Below are 23,464 nucleotides of genomic sequence, written 5' to 3'. Positions count from 1 at the left end.
ATAGAAATGAAGCTGTCCTGTAAGGATGGGAGGTATTGTTTTATCTCCTCTGACATGATTTTCCGCACATTTTGCAAGTACTTCAGTGTAAAATCATAAGTTCTGATGGAACCTTGCATTAGATTTACATATAAAATAGTCTAGACACATTTCCTTTACTAAATTAGTAATGAATAAAGTGCAGTTTTATGAACTATTTCTATCCTTGGTAATTTGCTATTTACTTGTCTATTTCTTCTCAATCAAAACTTAAGATGAAAGGTATTCTAGCCATAAACCCATATTTTAAAAGGAAGGGTTTTATTTTTTTAAATAATCTCTCCATGGTCTAATTATAAAACATATAATTAGAAGATGCTTTTAAAAAAGAAATGTGAAATAAATTCACTGCAAGCAATTAGGCATATAGCTGTTTAAACAAGTTGTTGTTGGGTGTTTTATTTTTAATATTCAAGAAAATCTTTATAAGCCTGAAAACCCACTGCTTCTACCATTACCCCCGTGACAGACTCCACACTGCATGATGAGTGGGCTGTTCTTTTGTGAAGTAGATTAGCCCTAGGTGTTAGAAAGCCAAAGTGTGCTATTTTAATATTGTGATTGTTTTTGTTTTCTTCAAACATCTTTGCCTTTAATCCAATTCCTGTGTCGTATTTTTTCCCAGCTAAAGGATCAGTAATTCTTACACAGATAACATGATAATCATCACCACGCGCCCATTCCCCTTCAGTCCTTCACTGTCTGGTGTTGCACATAAGGACAGTGTTAATGAGGGGTTGCTGATACATCTACTGGGTGCACTGACTTGGTATTAAAGTCCATTGCTAAGTACACTGAACAAGCCTCTACTTACCTGGATTGTCTCTAGAATTTACCACAACAACACTAAAGAGCATTATTCTGAGAAGTGACACCCCAGATTTAAACTGTCTTCAGGTGACCTCCCCTGCCAGTATCAGATGGAGAGCAAAAGACTCTTTGACAAAGAAAAAGATACAAACACCTCAATTTCTCCTCCCTCCTCTTTCAAAAGCTCTTTACTCAGCTCTTGCAAGTGGTTGAGTAATTAAAATCAAATTATTCCCCCTTGAAAAATTGTGCATGTGTGTGTATGTCTGTGATATGCATGCGTGCACCTGTATATTATTCAAAGACTTTAAGTTTCCAAGTCTGGGTACTGGAGAATGAAAGATATTACCAAAATATTTATTTATTGAAATCCATCCTTATGAAAGTATGAAGTTTGAATTAGGAATACTAATACATTTCTAACACTTCTTTGATGGGGAAAGAAGATTATAATGCTTTTCACTTTCTCCTCATTGTGGGGCAATTACATGCTATCTGCTTTCTTTGTTAGTTATGTAATTTTAAGACCTAGCAGAATAGCATAGATTGTGGCATCTCAAACAATGGTATGATGACCTTCTGTGGGGTTCTTAAAAGCCACAAACTTCCAAGTGACCTCATCAAGTCTGGGTGTGTCGTAAGTATGTACAACTTTTAAAGCTGTCCAAATGAGCCCAGTGCTCACCAAATGAGGCTGGATGCTCTGAACTAAACTGGGTGTTAAATTACTCAGCTTATTTTGATCAAGTTTGGTCACAGGCAGTTTAAGGGTTTTTTTTTTTAGATTATTGTGATCCCTGCATTGGATGAAGTTGAGTTATTTGTTCCTCTGACAGTGTATATGCAAAGAAAACTCTTACTTCAGAAGGGATAAGAGTAAGTTTATCCTGGAACCAAATGTGCGTGACCATGGGCCAGGATCACAGTTTAAGTTCTCTTAAACTCCGTATTCCAATGTGCTAAGAGTTGGAGGAAGTTTTAACAATGACAGGAAAGAGAGTCATAACTTAAGAAACCTTTCAAACACATTGTTAGAGAATTACATAAAGTGGAAAAAGCAAAGTAGAGACATCCCTGCTACTGACTTGGGTGCTCTCTGACAATACAGCCTGTGGTTAGGAACCACTAAGGGCTTTCCTAAGTTAACACATTCCAAAAGGCTTCACCTGTTAAGTCATAAGAATGTCAGGTCAAATACGAGAGGGCACAGTGGTTGTTAATGGGGCTAAGGCTGCCCCAAGGGAAATTCTAATTAGGCTGTGGACCTGCAACTTTCACTGGAACTTCTGCTCGGTTCACCAGCCTTGTAGAAAGTTCAGTGGAGTTTTATTCCTTTCAGGAACTTTCTGTCACAGACACGATGAACATAACTATCCAAATCATGTTGCAATTTGAAATTCATCACTGTTACTTAGATAGACGTGTTTTAGTGCTAGGCTAATTACTATATGGAGTTGGCAGGTGCCATGCCAGTTATTTTATTAACTTAATCAACAAAAACTGTGTAGCCTAAGAAACACCAAACTAACCAAGAATGAGATGGATGGTCTGGTTCTGATTGCTCTTAGCAATTGCCTGCTAAGTCATTTTGAGGAAAGTCTTTTCCTTGTTCAGTCTTGACTACTTTTGAGAATGAAGTCAGTTATAAATTTCATCTGCTTCATGGAAATAAAATGAGGATTACCCATGGTAAGAAGGTTCAGTGCCTCAAAGGTTTCCAGATTAAAAGCAAAATGTCTTTAAATATATTTTTAGAAAAATGTACATTGCCTTATCTTCTGTCTTCAAGAAAGGCTAAGAGGTAAAACATTTGCTGCAAAGAATCTTGAGATTGTAGAGCAGAGAATCCCTCCTACAGCTACACAGTGAGTCACCAAAGAGACGTACACACAGGGCTTCTAAAGTTAAGAAGCGGCAACTGGGAAAATGAAAACACACACACACATATATGTGCACATACATATACACATATATGTATATATATAACACACATACACAAGGCATATATACATTTATATGTATACACACACATATATAAACACACACATATAATCATCTGGAATAAGCTAGATAGTTCATGTACAAAGAGTCTCTTTGGGGCTGACCCATACTATAGATAAATACAGAAAGTATTTATAATATTTATTAGTTATTTATAATAAAATATAGACTTCCCTGGCACAGGATAGTCACACTGACTCTCTGTCTCTGTCTCTCTCTCTTGGTATCTCCCTCCCTTCCTCTTCCTGTCTCACCCACTCTCTTCTTCCCTTCCTCTTTTGAGTTTCCCTTTCCCCATGGTAACTCTTCCCAGCCACTTTCTGCTGGTCCCTGGAATGAAACGTCCCCTCCTCTTCCTGACACATTCTTCACCCACTTCTGTCTTTCTTTGACACTTGACTACTGTTCCTGCTCTATTCAGATAATGACATATATCTTCTTTTATTCATAATTTCTCAACCTTTGCAATAAACATTTGAGCATGCTGGGGACTGCCCTGTGATCTGTTACCTCCAAACCAGGGTTTAACTCACTCCCAACAGCTCCATCGAGATACCATGTGACATTAATTAAGGTGTGAAATTGCCTCATGCTAATTGCCCAATCCCTTCTATGATCTGCTGTTGAGACAGCTGGATATTTTCAATGGTGCATTAACTTACAGAACCATCTAACCTTTCCATTTCTTGGAAATTAGAGAAGGTCAAAGAAGATTCGATTAAATTGTCAGTAATAAAACATATTAGTCTTATTTCATTTTTTCGTGCATAGAAGCTGATAGAAGACAAGAAATAGGAGTTTCATCCAAAACAGAAGACCTCCTGTCTCCATTTGCATGGAGAATTTGTCAGTAACAACTGCAATGGCACTGTCCAAACGTCCGACGAACTATTTCATGACAGTGGGGACTGTCGGAGCTGCCCACATCCCCACTAGAAGTCCCTGCTCTCTGCTCATCTCTAGAGAATCAAGTAGTGGTGGAAAAGGAGTCACTGAGACCCCATTCTGCAGCCTTGTCCTCTTTGCACAACACTCTTGTTTCAATCTGTTCAATTAACGGATTATCATTTGATAGTCACCGAGACCTTGGTGATAGAAAAGTTGATAACTAGCATCCCCTTTTTAATTGGGAGACAACTTATTTAAAAGAAGAATTAAGTAATTAACTCAGGTCCACATGATAGCTTTCAACTTCAGACCTCACAAACATGTTCCTATCAGGAGTGTGAGTGGTGTGTGTGTGTGTTTTATTGCCCACGCATGCATGTATAAAACATTGACAAGAGTTATAGAGTTATAAATTGGCAGCATTTTAAAGTTTTAATTTTGTTGGTTTGCTAATTTTGCCTTCTTAATGTTTTACAAGTATAAAGATGCTTATATCAAAATGCAGGCTTTTAGCAGTTCTCAAGTCTTGTTACTATGGAGACATAGCAGGAGGGTATCCATGAGGTGGCAGCACATACACGGTTTCTCACACCTGTCACCTTTAGAAATAACAGCAACTCCTGTGTTTTGTTTCTTTTATATGTTTAAGAAAATTACTGGCTTTATCTAAGCATTCAGGGAAAAATAGTAATGATTATTGAATATTGCAAGTTTTAAACAGGAGGAACGGCTGGGCTGTGGTGACGCACGCCTTTAATCCCAGCACTCAGGAGGCAGAGGCAGGCAGATCTCTGTGAGTTCGAGACCAGCGGGTTTACAGAACTAGTTGCAGGACAGGCTCCAAAGCCACAGAGAAACCCTGTCTCGAAAACCAAAAAACCAACCAACCAAACAAACAAACAAACAAAAAAACCAGGAGGAACGAGCTGTGATGGTGGCATAGAAATCCTGCATATTCTGATAGCTGAATTTGAATGCAGCCTCCGGTGAACAGGACATGGGAAAGAAAGCATTAGACAAAAGGTCTGCATTAGAAAACCTATGCTTTGTTTTTGGGGGAAAAGGAAAGGAAAGAGTTGAGATAAGAACATGCCTTGATTTGAACTTGGTGCTAAAGAACCAGGCAGAAGTGTCACCTTTTTGACCATCATTTCTGTACGATTCATCCAAAACCATTGTAGCAGAGGGGATGGCAGAGGAACGCTGTCATTCTCCCACAGAGATAGTCTGAGGGTGAAAAAGAAACAAAGGGTGCTATTTCCACTTTCTGTACTTCACTACTGAACCAAAATAAGGGAAACTGCTGGATCAAGGACAGCACAGACGAGCCAGATGTAAGGAAACAAAAACAGTTTCAAATATTCAGATATTGTTCCTTCAGATCTTGAACAAATTCGGGGATTGAAACTGTTGACAACAGGTGGGAGGTACAGCCAGAAGTACAGTTAGAATTGGTTCCATACCAAATATCATTAAGTTACTCCTCTTAAAACTAAAGTTGTATTGGGGGACTGGAGAGATGGCTCAGCGTTTATGAGCACTGGCTGCCCTTCCAGAGGACGCAGGTTCAGTTCTCAGCACTCAGCAGTGACTGTCTGTAACTCCAGTTTCAGGGTTTCTGACTCCCTCACACAGACATACATGCAAGCAAAACACCAATGCACTTAAACTACAAATAAGTAAATAAGTAAGTAAATAAATAAAGTATGTATTAAAGTATAGTCCACACATCTGTATCCAAATACAGTTAATGGCTTATAATATTTCCCATGGTCTCAACCTGTCACAGGGGACACTGGATCTGGGTTTCTGAAAGCGGGTGTGAATCTTGGAGGACAGGAAGGATAGGGCATTTTTTTTTTCATCTTGTTTTCACTTAATTTCCAGTTTACATGTTTTTTATTAAAAAAGAAGAAAATGTCATTTTTTGCCTTCTATTCCTGAAATGGGCCAAGATGCATAACACAAAGGGTACAGGAAAAACATCCACAGAAAAGTATTTAATGATTGAGATTCTAAAGCAAATGAGATAGTGATTCACTGTAACAGAAAGTGGGGGAAGTGCCCTCCCCCTAACAATGATTGCACTTTGAACGATGACCAAAAAAAGAATATAGCCTGTTTTCCTAAGAGAGGAAACAGCTTTTTCTGGCGTGGGCTAGGAAAAGAAGCCATGAAATTTCTATTACTATTAGAGTTAGCATCTAGACAGATTCATGGAAATGCCTGTTCCGTTTTCCTACTATGATTTTGATGACCTATAATTAGAAATTAACAAACAAACTCCACATTCTGATGTTTGTATGAAATCATCATTGTATTACCATAGACTCTGTAATTGTCATTTCTTATGTGGAGTTAATTATTCTGGATTTATCAGTTGTTGTGTTTAACTCCTTAAGGTCTAAAATAAGTTCCTTCCAAATGAAAGCACAAAGTAGCTACCTTGATCAAACAAAAACCACAGTTGCAATTGCAGCCACAATTGCTACTTGAAAAGGCCACAGTAGAGACACAGTGGCTTTCAGGTGCATAATGAATCCTGAGCTAGAACTGTTTCTATGAAGCTGCAATTATATTTGGAAGGAACTAAACAATTTAATAACATTTTCGAATGTGTTTTTTCTTTCTGAGAACCACAGCAGGATTCAGTTTGACTGAGTTTTCTCAACTAAGCTGCCTGGCTGCTTTAAAGTCAAGTAAATATTTTTCATAAAAATGATTGAATTATTTGATTTTCCCCCAGATACTTGTATATTTTTCTGGATGAGCATATTATTTACTCTTCATTTACTATCAAATTTATACTTGTGTATATTAACGTATCGCAGTCATGGTTTCCAGTTGTAGGGATTTGATAAGGTCTGAGACTAGTGAGTCCTGGGCCACTCCTCCCTCACCACTTCCTTGTGTTATTTCATCCTGTGTTCATGCTTACCTTCACAGGACAACCCAAGTGGGGATGTTTGTATTTTAATTGTTCGTAGCATCATAACTAAATTGATACTGCATAAGGAACACAGTTCTAAAATTCTCATTGAATCCTTGAATACTCTTTCCACGCCTATATTCTCTCAATTCTCCACTCTTTACTTTCAGTACGGAGATATTTCTGATTATTGAGGAGAGGCTGACCATCTGTATGCTAACAGGGAAACTCATTAAATAGTTCTTTTAAAAGAAAATATTTATTTACTTTAATATGTTTGAAGTGCTTTGCCAGCATTTACGTAAGTACACTGCATCCATGCTTTGTGGCTGATGAGGCCAGAAGATAGGGTCAGATTCACTGGTTCTGGGGTTGCAGATGGTTCTGAACCATCGTGTGGGTGCAGAGAACTGAGCATGGATCCTCTGCAAAGATCAGCTAAGTGTTCTTATCTGCAGAGTCATCTCTCCTATCCAGATACGTACTTCTTTATTTATTACTTACACTCAGGGCTGTTAGGATGCTTTTAAGGAGAAAATACAAAAAGAGAATTTATCACTTTGAAATCTTGAAATGTAGCGTTTCAAGAGCACATTGCAGTGCCCGTACGCTTGTCCAGAACTTACAAGCCATCCCTGGAAACCCTCCTGGAACTGTTCATGCTGCACAACTGAGTCTCCCCACCTTGCTGCAGAACTGAGTCTCCCCACCTTGCTGCAGAACTGAGTCTCCCCACCTTGATGCAGAACTGAGTCTCTCCACCTTTTAAGACTCAGCTCTCCATCTCCTCTCCTCAAGGGAACTCACAGCAGTTCTCCTTTGCCTTCATGCATACCATTATCCTAATTTTCTCATAGTGATTCATGCAGTATTTGCTTTATGAGCTGGGTCATTTGGCGTACTGCCAGTTCTTCAAGGTTCGTCCATGCTGCGGCACGTATAGATATTTCTTTCAAAAACTAAATAAAATGTAATATATTTGAATATATAGCACATTATATTCATATATTATTCTGTTAATGGTCACTTTACTTCATCTTTTGGCTATTATAAATAATGTGGCTATAATTACAAGTGTGCAAAAATATATTTAAGAGCCTTTTCATTTTATTTACATTTTATCCACATCTAGAAGTGCAGTTGATGGACTGTTTGGTAATTCCATGTCTTAACAATTCTCATTTCTTACTGTGGCTGTGTCACCTAACATTCTGAGCAACAATACCCAAGAGTTTCAATATCACCACATTCCTGCCAACTTTGTTGGTTTCTACTTATTCTTTTCAGTGCATCCCTGTGATATTTGTTTTCAAAGCCATTTCTTAGTGACAGTAGAAATATTTAGTAAAAGTAAGGCCAACTTGAATATTAATTAACATGCAACAATAATATTGTAAACCTTGTCTGATATCATTTAGTCTGCTGAGGCTTGTCTAGATCAGAACTCCTGACTAGACATTCACTTTCGGGTTCTGCCACTGCTCACCCCTTTATATTAGGGAAATCATTTATTTTCCTTTATGTTTAAAAATATGAAGATATAATTTCTTATTATGATGATCACAAAATCATTCTAATTACTGAATAGGACAATCCATTTAAAGTGGCTCTGAATACTTCAAAATGACAGGCTTAGTTGTGGGATTAACAGTTTATATTTTGATTTAGAATATATTTGTCGGACGCCTTGTCCTTTGTCACTTCTTAAATTTTGTTCCATCATTTCTTTTGAAGTTTTCAAAACTGGGCTCAAAGACAGTTATTAAAGCTAGCGGAGGTGGCTGCTATCACACTAAAGAGTGCTTGTTCTTTCCCTGTCCTTTACAATGCCACTGAATTCAATTGCACTCTGTAAAGTACTTTCTATTCTGCATTTTGAGAGCTAGAGCCCTTTACTTGTTACAGTTTAAATTAGATGTTTTGCTAGGTTCCAGGACTTGTAAATGATGATGAAAAAGTAATTGGTGTAATAGTGTTTTCTCTTTCTCTGTCTCTCTTTCTCTCTCTTCCTCTCTCCCCCCTCTCCCTCCCATCTTTCCTCTTTTCCTCCTCCCTTCCTCCTTCCACTTTCTGTATTTGCATGTAATTCCTAGATTTCCCTGAGTTTTCTTTTTCTTACAACTTAAAGTGGATACTTTGTGAACAATAATGTAGAGAATGAAATGTATTTGATGTGTAGGGTGGAGGAAAGACAGTTTCTTTCAGCGAACTGGAAAACATACCTGTTAGTCATTTGGTTTATTAAAACCCTGGATTTTATTATTTAATTTAATAGGACATAAAATAGGATGGCTGAATTACCCTAAAAAATTCTGTTGTAACATCATTATTGAGTTTTACTTTGATAAACTGTAAAATTTCTTTGCAGATTCTATTTCAGGATGGTTACTAAGGTTCAATTATTGGAAAATTTACCTGCAGTGCTAATTTTAGTACTAATATTTGTGTGTTTCTACTTGAAATACTTTATATCTATGTGAGAAATGGTAAATACATAAAAAGTTAACAGGAAGAATCTATATAATGAGAACAGAAGGGATATTGCAATTACAGGAAGCTCAAATATACAAATGCATTATTTTTATGGTTATCCAGCAGTACCACACCTAATACGATGTTGAAATTATCTATGCCCCAATATTTTTTCTGGGTATTTAAACACAAACTTTCTTTTTATGCATTGAGATTATGATTTAAGTGATCTATGTCGAATCCTGGAGACTGGGTTTTCACTGTCTAATAGGTGATGGAGCTTAGAAAACTGCTTCCTGGCAGCCTGAGGATTGCTTTCAAATGGAATCACTTTATTATCTTTGAGCTGCCCTGTACATTAGCTAGCTGTAGATAAGTGGATATATAATACACAAATAAAAGTTTGGCTTCACCTTGGAGATTTTGGTACCTGCTCTACTTTCCTCATAACAGAAATACAATTAAGATCAGGGAGGGGAGCAGAGAAAAATGTAGAGCTCAATAAAAATCAATAAAAAAAGAGCTAGTATACTGGAGGGACTTCACTGATCTACTAGGCTATACTATAAGAATTTTCCAGGATATTTTGTTGTTGTTGTTAAAGATAGGAAGGTGAATTACCTATTTACACCACTTGACAACATCAGAATCCACTCTCTGGGCTATTTGTGCATAGCTTACCTATAGGTTTCACTTTCCCACTTCAACCAGTGGCATTTGGAGATATTAGAAGCATTCATGGAAATAATTGAAATGTTTAAACATGCCATTCAAAAATAGATGTGTGATACTCTTGTATAAGACATTTAAAAGCATCTTTCATAGCTATATTCTATATTATTCAGAGAATGACTATTGTATTTTATCAGCATCATCTGGTAGCTTAGTAAAAGTAAAGAATCCCAAACTCACCACAGAACCTAAGACCTGTAAGTCATATAATAACAATATCCCTATTTCATAAAAGTGCACAGTACTGCACACTACTAAATACACTTGGGGGAAAAAGCCTATCTCGTGGCTGAACAAATGCTTGCAGTTTTTAGTCTTTGTTTTGGAAGTAGTGGAGTAGCTTAGACCAGAACAGTTTATTCTGCATTCTCTAAAACAAGTTGTCTAAAATCTTAATAAATGCCATTATTTTTACTTTTCTTGATCCTTTCAGATATTGGCTATCTATTCATGCTGATGAAATTGCTATTTTTTTTTCAGCCATAAAAGTGTGTCTGAATTGACAGTCAGTTAGCAGCTAAGGCAGCCCGTGGACCAAATAGTCCAGCTCCCCATGATATAAACATCCTAGTCTTACCCAACAGAGGAAATTATTTGGTTTTCAAAACAACATTCAAATTTCTGAACCATTATGGTGATGATAGTCAGAATAGACAGTTCTTATTTCAAGAAGGAAAGTAACTCCTGATCCTTTGGTAAAATATGCCTGTGTACATACATCTCTATCATAACAGCCCAGGGAGGCTAAAAGACTCACTGTGATTTATCTTGTAGGACTGACTATGAATTGGAAAATCCTACTTATTCTAAGCAATAATTGAGCTAAAGCCTTGGTAACTCTCAGATGACAACCTTGGAGCCAGACAGAGAAGAGAGGATGTGAACTTAATCTTATGTTAAATAACCACATTCCTTATTGGAAAATAGCTAACAGTCCATGGGCTCAGTGCCTTAGTTTAGGTGAAGGAAGTCTGGGACAATTAAGGAAATATATTGATGTTATTCTACTTCTCTATCCTCATCCAGATATCACTGCTGATAGAGGGTGCCCTGAAAATTCTAAATATTCTGAACGTTCTAAATCAAACTGGGAAGTTCAATGAAGTCAGGTCTATTTTGATTGTCATAAGTAATTTTTTTTTGTAATTTTGCTTTCCAGTGTGTATGTACAGAGAACCGTCACTACATGAAATTGGAGAAAAGCAAGGACGTTCGAGGAAAAGTTCAGGAACACCCACCATGAATGGAGGCAAAGTTGTGAATCAAGACTCTACATAGCTGAAAACTCATCTTATTCTTCCCTTTCCACCCTCTCCCTTCTCTTTCCTTCCCTTTCCCTGTTTTCTCCAATAAATTCACCCCAACAAGAGAAAAATAATAAAACGGCATCACAGGACTTAGTAGCTGAGATTCTGCACTCAAAAATCTTCCTTTGTGTAGGACAAGAAAATTGAACCAAAGCTTGCCTGTTGCAATGTGGTAGAAAATTCACATGCATAACAATTATCTCACATGAAAGCAAAGAAAAATGAATCAGGACACCACAAACACTAAATTTAACTGTGTTGTTCTTAACAGAGGGCTAATTGTAAATAAAGACACAACTATAATGCAGACAAAATACAGTCACTGAATGGATGGAAAAGGTTTCTAGAAAGCCACTTAGAAGATGTTGTTGGACCTTAAATCCTTTTAAGTTCTAGAGAATTCTGTGATGTGCAGTTTTGTTTCATGTTTTTATTTTCTTTAGACTTCTGTAAATGATACACAATTACCTCCTGTTTTCAGGATATCCTCTCGATCCTAAAATTGAACTTGTCAAAATTATATTCTTCTATTGTCTATCAGACATATATCTAATGTCTAATCAGTCAGGGGCCATTTAGTATGAAGAAAAGTTTTAAACATTATTCTTGATGTTGACAATAATTTTTTATTTTATAAAATGAAATTTTGTGTTGAATTTAATTATATTAGCTGATTTAATTTCTTTTGTAAAGAGTTTCTCCTAAGGGAATATCGTATTTTTCTCTGGGTATTGATCTGGGATTTCGCTATTTTTTTTTTTAGACATTTAGGGAAAAGGGTTTTATTGTATTTTTGAGGAGGTATAAAAACCCGCTGCCATTGCTGTATCTGGTGAAGAAGCACCGGCTTCTAGCCTTTTCCATTCAATCTTACTGTTGATTTGTGGGTACTTTTGAGTGTGTATGTGCATATCTAGCTGCCATAGAAAGTTGTTCTTTTTTGCCATGTCTTGCAGCAGGGAAGAAGGAAGGTGGGTTTTACCTGAGGAAATAGGGCTGGGATATCGAGTCAAAGCAAATTTAATTGCCTTTTTATGTTTCCAGAATTTTGTGTGTAGACTGTTTTCCAAACTCTATGAAAAACCGGGAGACTTATTAGTGAAATTCCTGACTTACCATATATGAGGGCAGTAGTTCGTTTGTATTATCCACATTGACAAGTCTAGTTTCTGTGTTCTAGAAAACAGAAGGTAACTAATTAAACATGGAATTTTCAAGGGACTGTGAGAAAAAAAATTAACAGCTTTGATTTCAATAGAGTTTTGTTGGCTGGTTTGTGTAGTGAAAACGAACTCCATGTAAGAGCAAGCAAACACACTGTTAGGATTACTGAAGGACTAGGAAACGTTAGCAAAGGCATGAAGTTATACCACGGCATTGGAATTACTAGATCTACTTAGGCCTGGAGGCTGAATGGTATAGAAACATCCAAATTCAAACAAAACAAACCAGAACGTTTAAAATGTTTGCAGATTTATGGGTATCATAGTGAGAAGACTCAGCATGTAACTTTCTCCTATATATCTACTGTCCAGCATGTACTACTCCAACTATGACTTCCTAAAATGCACACTTTGCAGAAGATCTAGGTCCTCACCTCAAACCTTTCCACTGGTTGCTGTGTTCTTTTAAGGTCAATGTAGTGTCTCCCCTCTACACAATCATTATTCTTAAATGTGATTCTTGTCCTATCAAGTATCCTATTTATGTTCTCTGAACAGTGGCAGGAAATGAACTGGAGGAATTTTCCTATAAAGCTAGGAAGACTAGCAGTTATGCACAGTCAGGCTTTTAAAGACATTTTAAATCAGAATATAAGGAAAGTAACAGATACATTTAATTTTCATATAAGGAATATTGCTTTCTGAGAAAGAGAATAACCATGTAAAGACACAAATCAGAAGATGTATTCATTGTCACTGCTGATCCAACTTAATTATAAATACACCTGTCACTTCCAGGACCAAACAAGTCCCAAGCACAAAGCCTTATTTTCTTTGAAACAAATAATAAATAAAGAGGCTTCAACAAAAGTGGGTCATGGGATCTTCTAGGGGGAAGCGCCTGGAGGTCTTAAGGTGATATGTTTACTCAACCATAATGCAGCTGAGGGCCCACAGAAAATGCAATTGGTGGAAGTCACAGTTGCCCATCTCATTGATGATTTCATGATAGAAATTCAATCATGTTGTTTATGAAAATATAATCTGATATCAATCTCTAATAAAATCCCTTCTCTATTTTTCAGTGGTTGTCAATCATTCATCATACAGACATCTTTGTCCCCATCCTATCAGTAGATAAAAAGACCACTCCATTTGTCTTCAGTTTTCCCTCCACACTGTGCTTAGCAAATGTAAATGTGTTTTGGAAATTAACTTTGCTTCCTTTACAACTGATTTCAAGAACAAGTTGAAAGTCTTACATTCCTTCTATTCATAAACCAGGAAAAAGTGTGGTTTAGGGCACAGGGCGAACATTTGTTTACTCTCTGGTTGCTTTGTAAATACATTAAAACCATAGATAGAATCAATACTCACTGCCTTAAGTCTTAAAATACATGAAGAAATATAAGCATATAACTATCCAATTTTACTTAAAAACATGAGCCAGTGTCTATGGTTGTCTTTCAGCTTTTTTTCCAAGTATAGCAGTTCTTTTCTGTGCTAGTCTCTGTTCTCCTTCCTGACTTCAACTCATCTATCACCTGGTTTTCTTTAATTTTAATAAGGATTTGCTTTTTGTTGCTTCCAAAACGATGCAAGAATATATTTCCAGGGAAGGACTCCAGTAGAGAACTCTAGGAAACCGTATGTTTTGACTGAATGGTCTTAATAATGGAAACAAAATGCTGTGAGTCTCACAAAATGGCTTTTTGGTCAATATTCTGTACTTGATATTTTAGCTAGATGTTTGAGGCCTAGAAACAAATGGTGCTGAAGTTCCACCTGCTAACGTTGAGACCTTGTGCTTCAGGAGACTAAACACAGCGAGCCACCCTTTTCCTGATCATAGTGATAGTTTTGGTTTTGAATTACATATAAGTTCATAAAATATTTTTTAGCCATTAAGGATTGGCACAGTGACTAGACACCCATGTAATATAATGCGATTCTTTATGGACCTCATTCTTATTCAAACAACTGTACAGAATAACTCTTCTACCTAGGAAAATGGCAATCCTGTTGCTAGGTATTTTTTCTCAGTTGGCGATTCTGTCATGCCACAGAGAAGTGTTGAGAGTATTGAAACAAGAGGAAGGGATGGAATGGAACTTGGTTGTTGTGTTAAATTGCCTTTAGATCCAATCTGGGACCCCTGGTTGCTTAGATAAGAAGCATGACTACTTCGACAGTGATTGTGTTTTAAAACATCAAACCAGAAATAGAAATTCTACCCTCATACCCTGGTGTTTAGTATACAAAACCTTGCTTTTGAGAAGGCTTTCCATGAAGTTGCTTGATTTCTTCTGCACAAGATGAGACACAGTCAAGCTTAAAAATTCCTGCTCATTTTAATGCCATTAAAGGTTGGATTCATTACTGTGTCATAGATTGTAAATAGAATTTTTTTAAGCCAGAATCACATTTAAAACTGTGGATTGATCTACAAATATATATGTGTATATATACATATGCTTCTGAAATGAGGATATATTATATAAAGTTTTTATTTGATCTGTGGACTTTCATTAGGTAGTCAAAAATAAAGAGATTTGAATGCAAAACTTTATATATAGATGTATATTTCTAATGATAGCAAAAATTGCCACTTTATAAGAAAAAAGAGTCAAGTGGGAACAATACTAAAGCACATGCTCCTTCGGAATGTTGGTGAGTTTTAACCCCCTCTGATGTAGTGATAATGCTTTAATGTCAAACATTTCTTGGAAAGTTATTATTCCCAATAGAAATCTTAACCTGAGGTTTGAGAGATAGGGAGAGGAAGTGAAATACTGATCTTTATCAGGGCACTTTGGAGACCATATTTAAAACCAATATTTAAATCCAGATTGAGTGTAAATTGCTAATGTCCAGGGATGATATATTGCGCTTCAGTAACAAAAGCAGAAAAGAGAATATTTACCATTATAACAGCATTGAACTCATGTAATGAACTTGCATCATTAGTTTTACTAGCTGGAAACAAGGAGCTGTTGTTTCTTTGTCTTTGCTCCAAGCACAATTTAATGGCAGTAGTATTCATTTTACTCAAAGTCGTTTAAAAATCTCAAATATATAGTAACAAGTACTATCATTATTAGCTCCATTTCAAGGTTAACTGTTATAATCTTAATAAATGATTGACACTCAGCTGTTAATAAACATGTTATATGAGAAACCAAGCAGATTAATATTTGTTTTCATTAAAGCACAGTTTATTTAAGTCATTGGCTTTTTTTTTTTTTGAGATCAGCTTTGTAAACTGTTTATACATCTCAACCTTCCTGAAGTGAAAAGAAATTAAAATCTTGAGATCTCATGCATGTAGAGTATCGGCACTTTTTAAAAAAAAAAAAGAATTAAACTTCACTGAGAAGTCTCTCTTTTTCTTTTAGTGTGTCTATGCTAAAATGTGTGGCTGAAAAAGTGTGTCATGTACAGAAAGACATGCCTTTACAGTTGGGAAGTCAATTTGATTTTATTCAACATTCAAAGCTAAATAATACTTTCTAATTGCAAAGCTACCTATGGTGGTCTGACACACGCTCCTCTAAGGGTCAAGAACTGGAAGACATAACCTTCATTTCATTATTCCTCATCTTCTACCTAGGCACTTGGTTGAGTTTAAGGATGATAAACTGATCATCTCTTATATCCAAGAAAATGAGACGCATGTGTCATAGAATGCCCACCAAAATGTGTCACAGTGCTGTGCCACTGAGAAGTTGAACACTGTGGATGGTGCAGAAAGAAAGTCTAGAAAGAAGGGACTTCCAAAAGCAGAAAAGATGCCTGCTTTGTAGAAACCAAGATGAAAGAGGACAGTCTGACAGAAGAAATTATTTGAAAGAGAGCCATAAATATGCAAAGTTTGGGACTGAAGCAAGGAAACCATACATAATATGAGGTTGCAAAAGAACTGAGCTGAGATTAATAAAACTTAAAAGTTACTCAAAATGTTGTCAGTGCAATCTCTGGAGTTGAGTCTTTTATCTGGCAGGGTGTTCCTTGGATGTTTATGTGGAACTCTTCAGCAAATGGGCAGTTCACAAAGAGGTTGCCAATATCACCACTGGACATAAGCTGAATTTAGTTTTCTTAGCATTATTCACATCATCTATACTGTCTCTCTTTAAAATCCCCTGCAAAAGAAAACATCTGCTTGCATCTCACTGCTGTGTATGTGTGCACTTTAAAGAGCTACCTTGGACACAGATCTGAGATGTGGCAGGGGTCTGATATCACTACCCAATGGCTATACTTCCCCAACATTATAAAATGCTTTCTGTAAAAAAGGCATTATGGGTCATGTGGGAAAGGATGAATAGGCACAATCTTAAATAAAAGTGATAATTCTTTGTCAGCCAGGATAGTTAATACACTGGTATAGCCAAGAATCAACAGAATAGATAAAAAAAAAAACCATAAATGCTGGGACACAGAATTTTCGCAAGAATGTGGGAGAAAATGAATTTCCTATAATTGAAACAGACCACAAATGGAAGTACAGAGAGAGAAAAACACGCTACAAACGTAAAGGAGAGATTTGGGAGCTCTTGGCCAATATAAGGACAAGTGACATGTTTGACAGTGACTCAACACATCATATTGCTCTTTTAGATGACCATCACACAAAGGAGCTGCAAAGTGCAGGTTGGCTCTTCCTTATCAGACGTTTGTACTATATTAACTTATCAAATACCCGTCAAAGTAGTTCTAGTATTAGGTCATTGCAAAAGGCTCTAAATGGCATATCCAGCACTGATTCTAGATAGTCCCAGGTTATTAGGAACTTCAAAGTCATTCAGCCAGGATGCATGATATCCCTAATCTCTACAATATCCTATGTTTGAACACTTAAGATGAGAGAAAATATATTAAATTTCCACAACTGCACCACTCAGTTGTGGATTGTATTTTCTTTTGTTTGTCCTTGAGCTACATTTTTCTCAAAACTTTCCTTTATTTTCCATTAACTTTCAATTTTATCTTTTTGCAGATGAACTAATATACTTATTAGAAAGCATGCACCCTCTAATCACAAGCTTCCATAATTAGTTTCTCAAGTTTTGAAAATACTATTCATATTATCACATTTTTCTAGCTTTTGTAAGTTCATCTAAAATACAGTGTATCTTAATTACTATTCCACTGTATTTTTATTCATCCTTGTGTTTCAGCACTGACTATCCCTTATATTTTATTATCTTTAAAATTATGTTTGTGCCCCAGAGAAACTCACAAAAACATTCTAAAAAGTAGGCCTTTAATAAATGAATTTCAAAGCCTATCCAAGCTTTGTCTTCTCCCAGTCAGCCCCATTTTCATTTCTTGCCTAATTTTTCTGCTCACTGTCCTACTATTTGGTAGACCATCTTAGTTCTAATTTAGTTTATGATAATGTCATGAAGTTTATTATAAATTTCCTTTAGTTTATTATAATATCTAATAAATTCTTTGGAGTAAATCTTTTCTGTGTTGCCAATTTATCTTAGAATTCTAAACTTTCTAAGATATGCTTGGCACGAAACATCCCTGCACGACCGTGAGAATATCAGTGTAAGTAAATTAGGAGACATTGGAATGTAAAATCAATACAGAATTGGCAGATACTATCTAGAGAAATCAAAAACATCCAACACAAAGTCTGTAATAATTAGTACTTTTTGAATAATAGATCTTTCATTCATAATTTCAAATGATTGTTCCAGTTCTGGGTATCATTTGCACATTTATACAGAGAAAAAGCCAAAGACATATAAGAAGACTCCCTGCCAGGATAGCATCTTTTGCAGGAGCCCTCATCTTACATCTCAATGCAAACAAAAAAACAAAAAGAAAATGGGATTGTGTTCATAGGGATGAGAGCAACATTGACACTGGGTAAGAAACTGGAAGTCCATATCACAAGTTGCAACTGTCCTTGAGGTTTGCACTGAGCATACTCCATTTTCACTGAGAACATCCTGATTTGATAGGCCCTCAAGACTGTACAAGGCTATTAAGATACAGTTCTCAGAGACTGAAGAAATAATTCTGCCTACAAGGTGCTTGGCACACAAGCACCAGGGCCTCAGCTGATGCCCATCTCCCATGTACAAACCTTGGCGTGATGCTGTGTGCTTATAACCCCAGTCCTGGAGAGGGAGAAACGAGGATCCCTGATGATCACTGATTAGGCATCCTAACCTAATGGTATCCCGGATTTCAGATAGAAATTCTCCTTCAATAATCAAGGTGAATTGCTCCTGAGGAACACCACACAGGCGTGCACACACACCAACACACTCACCATACACACTATGTATGTGCCCACAGACATACCTTTACACTTCCTCTCAAAGAAGCATACACAACGGTTCAATTCAGCATAATGATTTCTCTAACAAATTGCACCATTGTTGTTTCTACTTTGTATGTGAAGCATAGCCTGCTTCAGTGTCCCTTATTGTACGTTAACAGAAACATGTTGAAATTACATGGGGGAGGATTTTCTTTCTTTCAGTCCTATGAGTTAGAATGGGATTATTATTCTGTATGAGGCACCCAGAAACCTTACTCATATCACCTTGCAGAGTCTGTTAGCTCTGTTATCAAGTTAACTGGGATATAGGCTATCATAAAACCTAGATGTATTTGGGGAATTGGGATGGTTGGGATAAAGGAAGGATGGATATGGGAGCAGGGAAGCTTATATCTTAATTAAGGGATCGAGCTTAGGGTGGGCAAGAGACCTGAACCTAGAGGGGCTCCTAGGTGCCCAGGGGGATGTCCCCAGTTAGTGCCTTGGGCAGCTGAGGATAAGGAACCTGAAATGGCCCTATCCTATAACCACACTGATGAATATCTTGTATATCACCATAGAACCTTCATCTGGCGATGGATGGAGATAGAGACAGAGACCCATATTGGAGCACCGGAATAAGCTCCCACGGTCCCAATGAGGAGCAGACGTAGGGAGAACATGAGCAAGGAAGTCAGAACCGTGAGGGGTGCACCCACCCACTGAGACAGAGGGACTGATCTATTGGGAGCTCACCAAGGCCAGCTGGACTGGAACTGAAAAAGCATGGGATAAAACCGGACTCTGAACAATGAGGACTGATGAGAAGCCAAAGACAATGGCACTGGGGTTTGGTCCTACTTCATGTTCTGGCTTTATGGGAGCCTAGCCAGTTTGGATGCTGACCTTCCTAGACCTAGATGGAGGGGGGAGGACCTTGGACTTTCCACCTGACTGCTCTTCGGTCTGGAGAGGGAGGAGGAAGGGAGTGGGGGGAGGGGGAGTGGAGTGGGAGGAAGGGGAGGGAAATGGGAGGATGGAAGGAGGCAGAAATTTTTTTTCTCCAAGAAAAAATTAAAAAAAAAAAATCCTAGATGTAGCATTCTTGATGATAAACAACTCCGCTCACATGGTTAGCAGCAGCCAGAGCAAGCACATCTCAATGCATACATTAACACAGCATGTACTGTGATCAGGGGGACATGCACCTGCTTGACCAACCCACTCTCCATCTTATGCCTAGCACCATTTTTGGTGTGGTTGAAAAATAAATGAATATGACCCATTAGAACATAGTTATCTTAGTATCGCGTATATCTGAGGTGACTGCCTGCTCCAAGGTTGTAAAGTGTGTTCCCATCTAGAATTTGACTGTAAAGGGAGAAATTATAGTGAACTCTCCCTAGGTCTTCATTTTTATCCTGGAACCTTCACCACCTTTTTCCCTCAACAATTAAGGCATAGATTTTAGTCAAATGTTTGTATCATTTTTCCAGATAGATCGCTCAAAAGAGCAAACCACTAATATGCATATATGAGATTATTTCATTTTTAGTCATTTCTATCTCTCTAAGCAAACAAAAGTAATTTATTTTGTCAGACTTAAATATTGTTATATTGGTTACTATAGAGATCTAATTTCTTTTTTGGTTTAGGACAAACTCGGTGATTCTTAACCTTTACCGAATATTGCAGTCATCTTAGAACTCCTAAAATATATATTAAGGATACTATCTTGTCCCTGAAAATCCTCATTTAATTAGCTTAAAAGAAAGCAGTTCTCATCTTTGGGGACTATAAATCACCCTCTTAAGAGAATTCCTGAGAAATCACAGTCAGTATTAAATGCCTGTTTAATGCTGAATTGTGATCAATCTCCAGGGGTCTTAAAAGTAGTAAGTGTCCTTAAAATTACAGATAGAAGCCTCCCGTTTTTGACATAGCAAAGATAACATGAATACCAGGTGAGTCAACGCTAAATATGCACATGTATTTCCTATTATATTCCCAGCACTTTGCTTAACCACTTACAGATGACATAGTGGTATGTTTTCCTATATGCATTTCAATAATACCTCTGAATCAGGAGTCTCCATTTGTCAATTAAAGGACATAGACTGGCAGATCAAATCTTTCTGATCCAGATTCTACTGTTGTATGACAGTATTCCTACAGAGACAGGAACACATATCTACCCACTCTAGATAGTGTGAAAGAACAAAATAGGAATACCACCCAAATCAAACTTGGTGAAACAATGAATTTTGCTGTGGCTATATACATTTGGTGTGAGTAAAATAACATGGAGGAATAGAAATGATTCAAAATGGCTGCATCACCAAATTCCCACTCCCAGAAAAGGGTGGCAGATCATGAAGTGGGAACCTTGAGCTCATTGCACGACTTACAAAGAGAGCAAAAGAATGAAGACTGTATTTTCCAGGCAGGTTGACTAAGACCTTCTTCTTCCAAGTAGCTCAGTTGTCTGAGTGTCTTCTTTATACTTCAGCTGGTCTGAGAGTGTCTCAACAGCCTTTACTGCTAATATACACTTGGGAACAATGGGGCAGAGTGGAGTAGGCTCATGCACCTGGTAACTTCAGGGATTTCCTGAAGCCTAAGAGTTTTTAGTTTCTGAGCCAAAAGAACTACCCTGAAATATGAAGTGTTTCTCCTCATTTTAGAACATTTTGCATCTGAAGGATCATCTGTCCAAGATGTTGTTTTTATTTCAGGAGGGATTGCTTCATAGCAAATGCCTCCAAAACCATACTTCCATACAAAAGAGTAATAACAACTTAGAAATGAGGGACTAAGGGTTTCCAAGCAAATGAATCAGAAAGCAAGGGTCATATTCTGATAAGTGACAAGACAGACTTCAAAGTGACACATGGAAGAAGAGATAAAGATGGTGCCTTCATACTAATTAAAGTAGCAAGCCTTCAAGAGGACATTACAGTTCTAGTTATACATCCTCTTAACACAGGCATGGCCAATTACATAAAACATATACTACTAGACAAAAAGTCACACATTAATTCCTATGACAGTAGGTGACCTCAATTCCCTACCTTCTCCCCAATAGACAGGTCATACAGAAGAAAAACTCATAGATAAACAGTCAAGATGAATGTTACTATATATAAAATTGACTGAATAGATTTCAGCAGAGCATGCAACCTGAATGCTACAGATTAAACATTCTTATCAGCAGTTCTAAGAAATGGAGTCTAGAATTAATCACATCTGAGGGCATAAATAAATAAAAAATACAGGAAAATGAACTCCTGGCATTCTATATGAATACCATAATAGTATAAAGCTAGAAATCAAAATGGCAAGAATGACAGAAAATATCCAAATCCATGGGGATTACATGATATGCTTATTGAACAAATGCGCGGTGATTTTAAGATCGAAACAGAAATCAAGAAGACAAAAACAGGAAAAAAAAATTGAAAATCAATGAAATGAGTTGATTTTTTTACAAGCTAAAGAAAACTGATAAGTCCATAGCCAAATTAGCTCCCAAAGACCAAAATATTAGAGATGAGAATGAAGAAATTATAACAGATACCAATGAAATCCAGAGAGCCATAAGGGCATATATCTATATTCTACCAAATTGGAAAGCCTAAAAGAAATTGATAAATTTTAAAATACATGTGCTACCAAAGCTAAGCATAGAACAGATAACAAATTTAAACAAAAAAAAGATTGAAATAAAAGTGTTTTAAAAAAATTAAAAACTTCAAACCAAAAAAGAGGCCTAGGTCCAGATGGACTCACCATAGAATTTTCCCAGACCTTTAAAGAAAATGAAACTGAAGCTTCTCCAAATTATTCCATATAATAGAAATAAAGAGATACATTCAAACGTTTCTCTGAAGTCAGAATTATCCTGAGAGCTAAAATCAGATAAAGAAATAGTAAAAAAGAAAATTGTAGACCAGTCTTCATAATAGACAAAGACACAAAAATGAACACAATAAAACTCTGCTAAACTGAATTCAAGAGCAGATCAAAAATATCATCTACCATTATCAAGTCAGTTTTATCCCAAAGATGCAGGGATAGATCGACATATATAAATTAGTGAATTAATTCACAGTAGTAGTTGACCCAAGGACAAAATTCACATGATAATCTCAGTAGAAGCAAGTAGAAAAGATCTCTGACAGAATTCAACATCTTTTAATAATAAAAGCCCCAGAGAGACTAAAAACGCAAGGAACATAGCTCACACAGTAAAGGCAACATGTAACAACCCCAGAGCCAACATCATGCTAAACAACAAAAAAACTAGAAACATTTTTACTAAAATCGAGCAAGGCAAGGAAGTCCACTCTCTTCACCCCTTTTCAGTATAGTGCTTCATAATAAGCTAGGGTAGTAAGAGACTCAAAGACAAAGGAAGTGGTATAAATAAGAAGGGAGAATTATGAAAATCCTTATATATAGATGATATGGTCCAATACATTAAAAACAAAACAAAGCAAACAGAAAAAGATGATCCCACTGGCAAATGCCTAAAGCTGAAAAAAAGTGTAAAGATGCAAAATTACCACAAAAAATCAATTTTTTTGTAAAAAATTATTACAAAAAATCTGAGAAAATGCTATACCGAGTGAAGTAATTCAGATCTGGACAGACATATGCCATATATCTTTGTGGCTTTAAGCTTTGAATCTTTAGCCTTACAGGTTGAGCTTGGAACACCTGTAGAATACAGGAAATTAAAAATAAGCTATTGGTAAGGAGAATATATGTGGTGTGAAAGTAGAAAGGATGTGACATTAGTAATAGGGATTCTGGGAGTAGAAATGTTCAAAGAGGATGG

General features: G+C 36.7%; 1 protein-coding gene across 3 annotated transcripts in view; it reads left to right on the top strand.

Moving 5' to 3' along the window:
- The window catches only part of Fgf12 (fibroblast growth factor 12), a 543,179-nt gene extending 528,280 nt beyond the window's left edge, over positions 1 to 14,899 (top strand). For all 3 annotated transcript variants that reach the window (XM_005344785.3, XM_005344784.3, XM_005344783.3), the window contains one exon: positions 11,031 to 14,899. In XM_005344785.3, coding sequence (XP_005344842.1) covers positions 11,031 to 11,149 — 119 coding nt within the window. In that variant the 3' untranslated portion in view covers positions 11,150 to 14,899. The remainder of the gene's footprint in view (positions 1 to 11,030) is intronic.
- Positions 14,900 to 23,464: the final 8,565 nt, after the last annotated feature.

Source organism: Microtus ochrogaster, chromosome 2, assembly GCF_000317375.1.
Source record: "Microtus ochrogaster isolate Prairie Vole_2 chromosome 2, MicOch1.0, whole genome shotgun sequence".
Taxonomy (NCBI): Eukaryota; Metazoa; Chordata; class Mammalia; order Rodentia; family Cricetidae; genus Microtus; species Microtus ochrogaster.
The sequence above is the reverse complement of the archived record's forward strand: the minus strand, read 5'-3'. Positions and strand labels throughout refer to the sequence as shown.